The sequence below is a fragment of the Neofelis nebulosa genome, chromosome 2 (genome assembly GCF_028018385.1).
Source record: "Neofelis nebulosa isolate mNeoNeb1 chromosome 2, mNeoNeb1.pri, whole genome shotgun sequence".
NCBI lineage: Eukaryota > Metazoa > Chordata > Mammalia > Carnivora > Felidae > Neofelis > Neofelis nebulosa.
The window spans coordinates 137,349,286-137,362,208 of NC_080783.1; the positions used below are offsets into that span (position 1 = coordinate 137,349,286).

General features: G+C 35.8%; 1 protein-coding gene across 2 annotated transcripts in view; it reads right to left on the reverse strand.

The window, feature by feature from the left end:
- Positions 1-3,470: 3,470 nt before the first annotated feature.
- PLPPR4 (phospholipid phosphatase related 4) overlaps positions 3,471-12,923 on the reverse strand; it is a 42,033-nt gene continuing 32,580 nt past the window's right edge. For both annotated transcript variants that reach the window (XM_058716453.1, XM_058716454.1), the window contains 3 exons: positions 11,345-11,402; positions 10,399-10,572; positions 3,471-7,369 (listed from right to left, as the gene is read on the reverse strand). In XM_058716453.1, coding sequence (XP_058572436.1) covers positions 6,044-7,369; positions 10,399-10,572; positions 11,345-11,402 — 1,558 coding nt within the window. In that variant the 3' untranslated portion in view covers positions 3,471-6,043. The remainder of the gene's footprint in view (positions 7,370-10,398; positions 10,573-11,344; positions 11,403-12,923) is intronic.

Sequence of the window (12,923 nt, forward strand, 5' to 3'; positions counted from 1 at the left end):
CCATTTGGGTAGATTGGACATGACATATGAAACTTCTATGTCTTCTTCTTAAAGCTGCTTATCTTTTAATTCCTCCATCCCACCCCACCCCTGCTGGGAATTATGGCAAATGGAGACACTATGGAAGTTGTGTGTTACAGATGGCAAAACCATGTCTCCATATATGGGCTACTCAAATCTGTATTGTCTTGTGAGGTGGAATGGTACAGTGTGGAAGCTTTTGGTAGTGGCTTTTTCACTCAGCATAATTCCCTGGAGATTTATTCAAGTAGTGTGCTGTCAATAGTTCGTTTAGTTTTATTGCTGAGTAGTAGTCCATGATTTGTTTAACCATTTACCCATGGTAAAACATCAGAGTTGTTTCCAGTTTTGGGCTATTAGTAATAAAATGAAGATGAATATGTAGGTACCATTTTGTGTGTGCATGTGGACATAAGTTTTCATTTCTGTGGGAAAATGCCCAAGAGTGTAGTTCCTGGGTCGTATAAATGTATACAAAAAAGTTTTGTTTTTTTTTAAAAGAAATTGACAAGTTGTTTCCAGAGTGGTTATACCATTTTACATTTGCACTACCAATGGATAAGTGATCCAATTCTTCCACATTCCCGCCAGCATTTGGTATTCTTACCATTTTTTATTTTAGTCATTCTTATATGTGTATAGTAATATCTCATTGCAGTTTTAATTTCTATTTCCTAAATGACTAATGATGTTGATCACCTATTGATTACTTATTTGTTATCTCTATATCCACTGTGGTAAAATGTCTCTTCATATCCTTTTTGTTAAAGTTTATTTATTTATTTTTGAGAGAGAATGAGAGAGTGGTGGAGGGGCAAAGAGAGAGGGAGAGAGAGAATCCTAAGCAGGCTGCATGCTGTCAGCACAAAGCCTCACATGGGGCTCGAATTCATGAACTGTGAGATCATGACCTGAGCCTAAATCAAGAGTTTGACGCTTAACCGACAGCCACTCAGGAGCCCCTCTCTTCGTATCTTTGTTCATTTTTTTTTATCTTACTGTTTTACTCTTTTGGTCTTTAATATTTACTGTTGTTTAATTTTTACTGTTTTTATTATTATTTGTTGTGTTCTGAGGATTTATTATATATCCTAGATTTGACTCTAAAAACATGGCCCATAAAGGGAGAGGATACATTGGACCTCATTAAAATGTGAAACATTTGGTCTTTGAAAGATCCTATTAAGAGGATGAAAAGATAAACTATAGGCTGAAAGAGATATTTGCAAGCCACATACCTAACCAAGGACTGGTAGCCTGGTCCTAGTCCTAGGTCCTGAAGATTTTCTCCTATATTTTTTGCTAAAAGTTTTACAGTTTTACATTTACACTTAAGTCTTTGATCCATTTTGACTTAATTTTTTAAAAGACTTTTTATACTTCCAGAAGTATCTGTGGAAATATCTGCCATTATTAACTTTAGATGCAGATTGGGAAAGATTGAGCTGAGAGTGGAGTGAATTAGATTTTCCTACTACTCAAAGATGGAGCATCTTTTCTCAGAGGGGCATCTCAAGCTAGAAGGTATAAACCACAACATGGAGGGAAGGGGGGAGAAAGAGTTCCTAGTACAGAAAATAAATATCTAGCTTTCGTCCTAAAAGGCAGTACCTGGGTGCAAAATGTCCTGAAGTGATTAAGGGAAAAAGGAGATTTTATGGGAATACAATTCTCATACTTTGTCTTTTTCAAATTCATTTCCCATTTGTCAATTGTACTATTTTGTAAAGCTAACATTAAAGTTTAGATAGGGTTTTCTCAAAGTCAATGGCGAGAATCTTAAGGTAGGGGGAGTAAAGGAGATAAAATGGGCATTCAACAAATTCGTTAAATGGAATTTTACTCAGTTCTCCCTCATTATCATGGACTACAGTACACAATCACACACAATTAAGAGCTTTCATTGACTAACAACTGCATGGACAGTGAAATAAAAGTCATTTCTAGATCAAGGGACTTATTTAGATATTCTTTTGCAATTAGAAAGCATGGTCACTGGGGATTTCCTGTAACTGGATCTTATCTGAAATATCATACTGTTACTGAAAGCTATATTTTCATCCAACTGGAGCATTTGATCTGAGAACATTTTAGAAGCTTTCTACAGATTAAAGTCAGGAGACACATTCAATAAACAGAGGAAATAAAATGTACAGTCAGAAATAGACTATTATCCATTTTCCGGGTTATATTTTCCTTTTAGAGTAAACCATTTTAATTCCTTTTGATTTCCTTATAATTAAATTACTATCTGAACCATGCATGTTTTTTTTATATTTCCTTTGAACTGTAACATGGAATGACCCATAGATATCAAGTAAGTATCTGTAAAAGACAGAAATGATATACCCCCTATTGATAGCTTCTTATGTACATCATCCAGAATGCACTCACCTGATACCTGATGAGAAAGGTACTAGGATCAGGGGTACAAATCACCCATTTTGACATATTATATAATGTTTACATATTATGAAATGTTGATGTAGACTCTTAGCAACCCCATTGTATTGCTTATTTTAGCTTTATGATTAAAGATGACAATTCTCATTAGTTAGTCATGTTAAACCAGCAAGTTATTTCCTATTCTCGTCATTAGTTTTTGCTCTCTAGATAAAATACTTAATAATAATCCATAGAAATTTAGAAAAGACTTTAGGATATCTTTTAGAGGGGATAATAGAGCTGAACATCCCCATATTAGAGGTAAAAAATCAAGACCTAGAGAATATTAACATTGCATTTCAACTATTATAAGATGCACATTGTAATTCATATGATCATCTCTAAAATCAATGTGTTTTCTATAATGAATAGTGTCTTACCATGGTTGTTTGCCAGGTGGAAATCATCATGTAGTTGCTTGTTTATGCATGAACTTGTAGGCATTACTGAACAACTGTAACTTCACTTCAGTAAGTGGGCCACTTCAAGATCATTTGACTAAAGCATGAGTCCTATTGTGGCCTAAAAACTTGTGTTAATACCTTCTAGTGAAACATATAAAGTATCAGCAGTAAAACTCATAAAACAGATGCTAATAGCTTGGAAAAACAATCCTGGAATTAATAGTAGAGCATTCTTTTAGAGAAAATCTGGTACGGGGGGTAATAATATGGAAGAAAAGAGGCACATCAACTACTCTTAGTCAAAAATTGATTCAGAGCAATTGGCCCTGACGTATTTTTGTTTTCATACTTTATAACATTGATATGTAAAAGATCTATGCCTAAGTAAATCTAAAAGAGCTCCTTTAATAAGCATAAAATAAAAATTCTAAATGATGAGGGAAAATTATGGCATAGTTTGACCAACTTTTGTTAGTCAACTCTCTTCTAAACAGTTATGAATATAATCAGTTCTGATTCATTCTTATTTCTTCAGATGTTTTCCTATAAGCCAAGTTATTATCCATTCATAGTCTGAAGTAAAAAATCAAAATGTTCCAATTTTGATGAAGAAATCTAATCTTTATTTCTATGATGTTAGCACAATATACTCACACAATAGCTTTAATCTGTACTTAACAAAATACATTATAGCACTTTACAAACTTTATCAGTTTGGAAAACATTGCATAACATTTTATTAAACACAATACTTTATATATATTATATATATTTTCATAATTTTATTTACTTTAAAAAGATAATTACTCTCTTTATTCAATACTTGGTTTAATCAGTAAAGCACAGCCTAACAAAGGAAGAAGTGCTCTCATTAGCAAATCAGATAAATAGAACACTAAGAAGAGATACCACCTGTTAGTCTCATTTATTTTAAATTAAGGTACCAGTGGAATGTAAACAAATATTTTTGTAATTTTTTTTTACAAAAGATGTATTATCAAATATACATGCAGAGGTCTGAGTTCTAGCGACTATCATTATATTTCCTTAACAATGTGGTACAATTTGTTCAGTCATTAAAAACTGTAGCCTTTGGCACTTTGAGTAGAAAAAGAATATATCAATATTTATGTAAAGAAAAAAAAACCTTCAATGACTAGAGAAGTACTTTAAAATCTTTTGTTAAGAAATAGGAAAGATTAGGAAATATCATACTGCACCTGAAATGCTGCAGCTTTATTATTTTTTCTTCAGAGTACTAAAACCAGTCCACCTTCCTCTCTATGAAATGGCAAAAGCCAGTAGGAGTGCCGTGATGGTGGCGGTGGTGAGAAGTGGGGAAGGCAACATTTTACTCCCACTCCCCTCTCTGAGAAGGAAATTGCCAGAAGGGATATAGTTGAATCATATTTTATTGCCAGAGTTTTCAATTCTGCTGGTTTCAGCTAAATCCCTAATGCTCTTAGGAGGTTGGTTAACTCTAGAAAGCTTTGCCCTTTTCCTGTAGAAGTTGATAATGATGTGATAGTCTTTATCTCTTAACAACCCCTTCCTTCTGTTCTCACTGAAAACAGATCAGATCAACCAGCTTTGTTGTTACCTTTTATCCCCTTGGCAATCATCAAGTGTATATTAGAATTCTTAAGAAATGGTGTAAAAAAGGTATGATACTAAATTCCAAGAACCAAATATTTCTCCACACTTAAATTTTTAAGTTGGAAAACACCTCCAAATGTTTTGGTTTTATCTTCTTCTTATTGATAATATTTGTTTCCTTTGATTTAGGCTGAAGGCTTTATTCAGGATAGGTAGCAAAATTGTTGTTTGCATATTAAGCACAAAAACTGTGTCTATTTAGATATTTTGAAGAAATACATTCTTAATTTATATTGTGAGATACTTTCATTTATCAATTTGCATTTTTTTTTCCAGATTCTTCCTGTTGATGTCCAATTGACAAAAATATCTTAGGGAAGAAGGTAAAACCTAACTACTGTTGCTCTGATTTACTGGTTATTAGAATACAAAAAATGACTAATCTGGAACAAAACAGAGTTTTTGGATTACTGATTAAGATAGCAACCTAAGCCAGCTGGTTGGAGATGTCCAAGGGTAGACTCAACCAACATTGCTGGCAATGTAACCCACAATGTCAAGTGTTGGTTCAGATTTCTTGTTTATAAATTCACAGCAGTATATTTTGCTCAAGGAATGTCAACTGTTATTCTTGCTTTAAAAATAGAAAAACATATCTATGACATCAAAAAAATAATTAATAAATAAAGGAGGAGCCATAAAATGCAAAATATGATCACAACAATTTTGAAAAACTCTAAAACAATGTATTTTTTGAGTTATGCAAATTTACTCACTAAAAAACAGAATCATTAGTAGTACCTACACTTAAATAAAAAGTAAGCAGCAAGAAAAAAAACTATGTAGAAAAGTACTAGTTATTCCCTTTCACTGAAAATATTCTTACACATTTTTTGTTGTTGAAGAAAGCATAATTTTGAGGAAATGCACAAAACTTTTTCATTTTTTGACTGTGACAGAGCCACTACAGAGAAGCTGCGGGGTGTCCTATTCTAACACAAAGCAGCCAGCATCTTCTTAATACAGTAGCATTTCTTTGACAAGGAATTGCACGCCACTATTTCACAGCTAAATAGAATTTGAGAGTTTACATGGTATGTGTACTATAATAATCAGCACCACCCTTACTGGGCTGTAGGCGCAGATTCTGCAAAATGAATATATAATACTGCATGGCCTCTGCTGTAGGGAGCCGTGTTCTGGATTCCCACAGCTAATTATAAAGAAAAATCCCTAAAGTTGGCACATTCAGGAAGTAAAATAGTATACACTGAAGGAAACCACTTTCTTCTGATACTGCCTTCTGCAAACCTTTTGAGTTTGAAGATAGGTCTTAAGATTCTTCACCTTATCATATGAATTAGGTTCTTGCATTGTGCTTTTCCCTCCCCTTGATGTGAAATCTACAAGCTTTGCGTGTAGTAGTTCTCAAGAGTCATTGAGCTCCGGGCTGATGGTAAGATGACCCAGTTTGATGAGAAGGCTTCCCAATCCACTGAAAACAGAGCACAGAGGGAGAATCAAGACATGGTCTTCTGGGGGAGGGGGAGGTCGCTCAAGGGATTGAATCCCATCACTCAATCCTTATAAGCCCGTGTTGGGGAGGTTCCCTTGTAGAAGATATTTCTCGTGTTTTCCGGGCTGTTACTTCTTTCAGGGATTAAGATGATGTTGCCCTTTCTCCGCAGGGTAGAGTCGCGGGAAGAAGAAACAGACAGCGTCTCTGAACCAATTTCACTGCCCTCTACTGGGGTGACACGGATAGTGGTGATTCCATGGTGGTGATGCTCATTGTTATCTATGTTGCTTCTCTTGCGATCTCCAGAGCCAAAACTGTCTTTCAGGGACTCACAGCTTTCTGAGTCCCTGTTGAGATCATTGAGCTCGTAAGTTTGGCGAAGGCTGCCCTTTTCAGGGGCTTTCCATTTCCAGGAGCCACTACCTTCGCCTTCGGTAGATGGGATCTGTATGATGGGCCTGTTGTTTTCCGGGTGAGCCTCAACTCTTACGATCCCACTGGGTTCGTGGTCTGTCAAGGTTTTGTAGCGGATGGAGCCAGTGCAGGAGACAGTGCTGCCTTCGGTGTTCTTGGGGCTGCTTTGCAGGACACCCTGCTGCTTTGACATTGCTATTACTTGCATTATTCGGGGCTGGCTGTTGCTTCTATTACAGGCCACGGTCTTCTCTGCAGCTTTCAACCACTTGGCCCGAGCAGAGCTGCTTTTGGGAGAGGTGCTTATGTTTTCCTGCGTCTCCTCGGGGATGTGCACTAACTGCGAGGACCCAGGGCGGGACTGGATGGACACTCTTGGTCCTCCAGGCATGCTATTGTTACATCCGGGGACAGTGCCAGGCTGGATCTTGAGGTACTGATTGCTGGGAGGATGGTGGTCTCCATTCACCCCTACTCTGGAGGGCTCTGAGCTTGACCTCATTTCTATGGATCTGGGTGGTGACTGTCCAGGCTCAGTCTCTATAACTTGCAGGGACAACTTGCGGCTTTCATTCTTATTCTTCCACTGGGTGAGAAGCTGCTTTGATCGAGCAGAATCCATAGAGGCATGAATGGTGGCATTTCGTCTGACAGGGTCTTCTACGGATGGGGTGTTGGCTCTGGGTAGGGTATTGCTAAAGGTAACCATATTCTCCTTCCCCATGGGACTCCGTGGAGTGATGATTTCTACATCAGCGTTTGCCCTTTTGAGGTTTGTCAGTGAGCTGGCATCTCTGTGATTTCGGTTGAGGATGCCTTCTGTGTGAGCAATTCCATCACTGCTGCTGCCATTTTTAGCAGATAATACTCTGCTGGGGTCTTGGTTGAGGTCTGTCAGAGACCTGAGGGCTTCTCTGTGCTGAAACATACTCTCTTCGCTAGGCAGAAAATTTCCCACAGCATACAGGCCCTGGTATTGGAAAGAAACAAGAACATCATGCACTAGAAGACATGGTTACTAAGAGTTTGTCTTAGAGGACCCACTGACGCATATAAATAAGGTATATGCTGTCTATACACCGCTGACTAATACAAATAACAAAAAACCAAAAGTACAATTACTCAGGAAGTAGTTTGTAAGTTATATCATAAATCGCTGAACTAACTGTTCAGAAATAAGGAGCCCGTTATTTTTTATTAGTTGGATTCCCTCTCCTTTCTCCATCCCACTGGATGTTTTTGTGAATCTTATCTATCCTCTGTATGTTTTGAGAGAAAACAAAAAGACAGACAATGAGAGAAATAAGACATTCTTCTGCTTTTCAAAGCATTTCATTTTTCTGGATTTAGGAACCTCTTGTTGAGTGACACCTTGAATAGCTTAACTGATTTATTTTACCTTCCTTTTTAATCACACCTTATGATGGGAAGCAGGAGAGGTGTGAAAAATATGAAACACCAAATCATTCATAAAACATGTCATCAGGTTTTGCAGTGAGGTCAGATACAAATGTTGTTATGACTCAGATCGAGCACAGCCCTGTGTGTTCAGTATTGTGCAGAATTCTCAGAAGACAGGGCAGAAATTGTCACTAGTTTGGGGCACCCACATTCTTTTTTTTAACTCGGTCTCAAGTTTGGAAGTGTATATTTGGTCAATTTAGTGCTAGGACACTAAATTTGAGCTAAATTTTATTTAATCTTGCTTTCATACTTAACCTACCAATTTTGTGTTATTTTAGATTTGGGGGATACAAATCTGGATAAAGTAAAAATTCAGATTCAGAATTTTTACTTTTTACATGTAGAAGACCAAATCCCTGATGGATTTTCAATTTCTAAGATGCTTAGTTTGGAGATAAGAGCAAGCAACAGATACCTATTTGGGTATTAATTTCCATGAATGGTAGCCACTGTCTACCATTTCAAATCAAGCCAAAAGAATCCCATGGAATCAACATTTTATAGAATGCTTAACAATTTAAAACAGCATTGGCTTAGAATTGATGAATATGCAACCTCAGGGCATAGCATGCAAACAGAAATTAAATAAAGTCAAGCTTCTGCCTATCCAACCACTTTAATCCCGGTTGAAATTTTCTTCTAAATAATATCTATCTATGCTCTCGCTGCCAGATTTCCCAGGATGAGCAGGCCTACCTAATGTTGTATTAATAATTATAATAATTGTTGTAAGTTTAGGAAAATCATCCACTAGACTGCAAATAACCTCTGCCCGTATTGTTCAACATTCAGTGCCCAGCATTGTGCTTAATAAATATAGTTGCTTCATCCTTGTTATAACATGAAGTAAGTAGTTATTATTCTCATTTCATAGGTGAAGAAACAAGCTTCTTAGAGACTATGTAACTTGGCCAAATGTCAAGGATATTTGAGATTCAAGCCCAAAATCTTCAGACTATGGAGCCCATGCTAATTCCAGGACACCATGAAATCACACACGTGTGAAGGCAATTCTTGAACTACGGGGATGCAGTTCTCAGTCTTCTTATTCTGTAACACACATCACCAATCAACATTCGCATGAGAAACCCAAGCTTATGCCCAATTCCTGGAATACTATCTTTACCTGGATCATATTCTCTGTCACGGAAGAAAGCATGTGAGTAAGCATGAGATTTGAAGTAATAATCTTGACCATGCTAGTTTATAAAAATGAAAATTAATCACTGCTTGCCTCAGCACTTTTACTATTTTTTTTTGTAATCATTTTCTTGTAACACCTTCCACAGTGCACCAAGATCACGTGATTGAACTGCTGCTATAGATGATTTTCATTTCTCTACCAGCCTCTCTCAGTTTCCTTGGTTATTGCCTCTTCCTCTCTGTGCTGCTTGCATGTTGGTGTCTCTTGGCTTTTATTCTTATTACCTAACAATTTTATATACCCCTATAACTATAATGGTGCTTCCTCCAGTAATATCCATGACTTCCAAGTCTATCTCTCCACTATCATTTGCTCTTTTGAGCTCCAGACCCAACTCTTCAACTGCCTGTCGATCCTTAAATTGAGCTGCTTCGACCAACCTGCTCCCTCCATTGTTTACCTGGTCTGCTAGACCAGAAGTCACCATCTGCCCAGTCTTCCAAGCTGGAAACTGGCCATTATCTCTCATACTCCCTGTTCCCTCACCTTCCATTTATACTTGCTTTTTCATGCGTCCATCTTTTTGCCTGTGTAGTTTCTTCTGCTTGAAAGTCCTTCCTCCTTTTCTTACCCTAAGAAAAAAATTTCTTATTTCTTAAAAACCACATCATGTCTCTGAAGGCTTCCCTAACTTCCTTCTTCAGTCTGCTATTCCAAAGCATTTTGTTCACACCCTATTATATCATTTAACATATTGTAACCATCTGTATTTTTATTAGTTTTTACTCTGAAGGCTTCTTAAGACTATATATTCTCACTGTTCTGATGCTCAATATAGTACCTAGCACAGATCATATACTGAATAAATGTAAAATGAATGAGTGAAAGAATTAATGCATGAAATGGATAATCTCGGTTTCCTTATGCTGAGAATATTTCCTTTGAAAGAAGATCAGGCTTGAAAATAGAATACTGCTAAAAAATTCAGTATTAGTTGGTGCCTATATATCCAGATGCTACATTTGTGTTGTTGGGCAAATTATATAAACTTCTACTAAACCTTCACTGTCATGAACCTTACTTTCACTAATATTTACTTTCCTCATCTATAAAATTATACTAGCAAAAGTAATCCTTGATTCTTTTCAGGGTGTGTGTGGATGAGGATAAAATGCAATAATCCTAAAAGTAGAGTTTCTAGTCCATGGGAAAAGTTAAAAAAATTATTTTGCTGAAAGTAGGATGTGTGTTTTGGCTTAGAATGGAGAGGCACCCAAACATTTTCTCATGAATATAAACTATATTGCAAGTAAATTATTACAGTACAAATGTTCAGTGCAAGTTTTCCATTTAAACTGTGGTTAATCAAGTAAGTATAATAAATTATTTACCAAGTACAGAGCAATTCCTCCTCCTATTAAAAAGCCACAATAGACATCAACTGGGTGGTTCTTATACTGAGTTATCCGTGTTAGCCCACAGATGATCCCACAGATGATAAATGTGAAGACCAAGAGAGGTTTCAGAAGCTTAGAGGAATCCGTTAATGTGGAATTGAAGTACATCTTAAAAATGAAAGAGATGTGTTAAGTATGTTAGAAAGGTCATTTTACTATTAAATTGTAATCAAATAAAAACTTAAACTCAAAGCCTAACTGGTACACTCAACATCAATTTTACTGTTCCATTTGCCCTGTAATGGTTATGTTCTATACCTGAAAAAAAGGAAATACATAGCAAATTCATCTAGTAAAAAACAGACTTACATGAAACTTTGAAAAATAAATTGAAGCCGTAAAATTAGCCAGATAACTGTTTAGTTTCCACGTTACTTGTCACATAATTTCAGTCTACTTTTCTCACATAAGACCTGATGGATTATTGTATTAATCAGATATGATGATGATTCATTGCATATCATTTATCAAATTTACACTGACTTTGAACTGTTACATAAATGCTGAAAGTAAAGCATGTATGTGTGTGTGTGTGTGTGTGTGTGTGTGTGTGTGTGTTGTGCTTAACACAATTCTTTCAGTTTCAGATTTATAACATTCATGTAGCTCATGGTACCCTGCCATGAGGTACAATATTACATTGAAGGAATACTGGGATGAATAAATATTATGACTGTGTAGAAAAGTTCTTTTACTGTAATATTGTTTCCAGTATCACCCAGTTTCTGCTCTCGATGCAATTGTGTTGCAGGACTGCTGTACTAAAGTTTACTGTTCTTTTATTACACGGTTGTATAATCTAATTAGTCACTTGGACACCGCACTCATTTCTCTAATTTTCTCTAGGACACAGATTGATGAAAAAGAGCCAGTGACTTACCGAAACATACACAGCAGCAAAGGCAGCGAGGGTCGCATGTTGAGAAGGGAATGATTTTCTGCCAAAGGAAGACAGTCAAATTATGTCTTCTATCTCAGATCCACTGCTAACAATCATCTTGAGAACACTGGGTGGTTAAAACATTCAACTTAAAAGCCTCAAGGCAATAAGTGATAACTTTAATTTCTGTTTAGTTTTCTGGAGAAAGATCTGAGTGATAAAATAAACACTGCTAATCGCCATTAGAATGAAAGAATAGTAGCAATACACTTTTCAATATCAAGGGCCAGCTTTGGAGATGATCACTTTGTTACAACACTGGAATGATGGTCGAGAGTTGAAATGGATTGGAAAACATTATATTTGTTCTTTGGTATTAGAATTATGTCAGTTTAAAGTAAAGGTCCATAAAACCTAGGACTTTAAAGCTTTTAAACTTTTTCTATGCTCCTAAATATATGGTTTAATTTACATAAAACTTTAAAAGGCAAAATTATTTTCTCACAGCAGTGAATCTAAGTGTATTTTTTATACTCTAGAAAACACAAGAAGTCCAATCTTAACAAAGTGTTTCCCTGCATTTTCCACTTTAAAATAATTATCATCTCAAGAATTGCTGAGAATCTAGTTAAATTTAAGAAGCAAGGTGAGAGAGGAGGAACACAGGATATGAGAGACACTGACAAGGACAGGTGAAGAAAAAAATAGAGATTGATTTTAATGGATAAAAAAAATTAACGATAAAATTCAGTTATATTAAAATCCTCCTAATTATTTGGTACCCAATAAAAAGGTTTACCATTTAATACAGACAAGATATGTAAAAAAGGATTGAGAAAGAATAGAAGAAGACACAGGTCTTAAAAGCAGCTTCAAAATTATTGAATGGGCCATGAGAACTTGAATGTATATAATTACATAATATCAGGCTGTGTTCTTCAAGAGTACTTACTAGCTTATTTTTGACTCTTAAATTGATCTTAGGAACTCACTAAATGACATGAAATTCTTAGAGCAAAATCATTCATTGCCCTTTGTCCTTCTGCAATTTATTTCTTTTGAACTTCCAAAACATTATCTCTTGCCAAAAAGCTTAATTTTTACTTTATTCACTGAAAAAAAAAAACCTTAATGCATTGGTATTTTCTTGAGGTTTCCTGTCTTTTATCTTCTAAAATGCAAGGTTAGGAGCTATAGTGATCTTTTGGGTTTATTCAAAGAAGATGTATGTATAAAACTCTACCAAACAGAAAATTCACATAGTGTTTAAAAACTAAAACATATAAGGGAGATGTAAATATAGATATTTAGTCTACCACATAAGTCAATACAGGACATGTATTAACTGTAAATCATGACTAACTATAATATCCTCAAATAAACCAACTGTGATAACCTAAAAGCATAATGAGTAAAGGGTAGATCACAAAATGTGAGTAGAATTTGGTGATATGAATATTAGTGGCAGCAATGTGAGGCTGAAATTTGGAGACAGACGGAGGATTTGGAAAGAGCCACCAATGGGTTTTCTATGGTATAACCACTAAAGAAATCACTGAATTGAAAAAAATAAATAAAT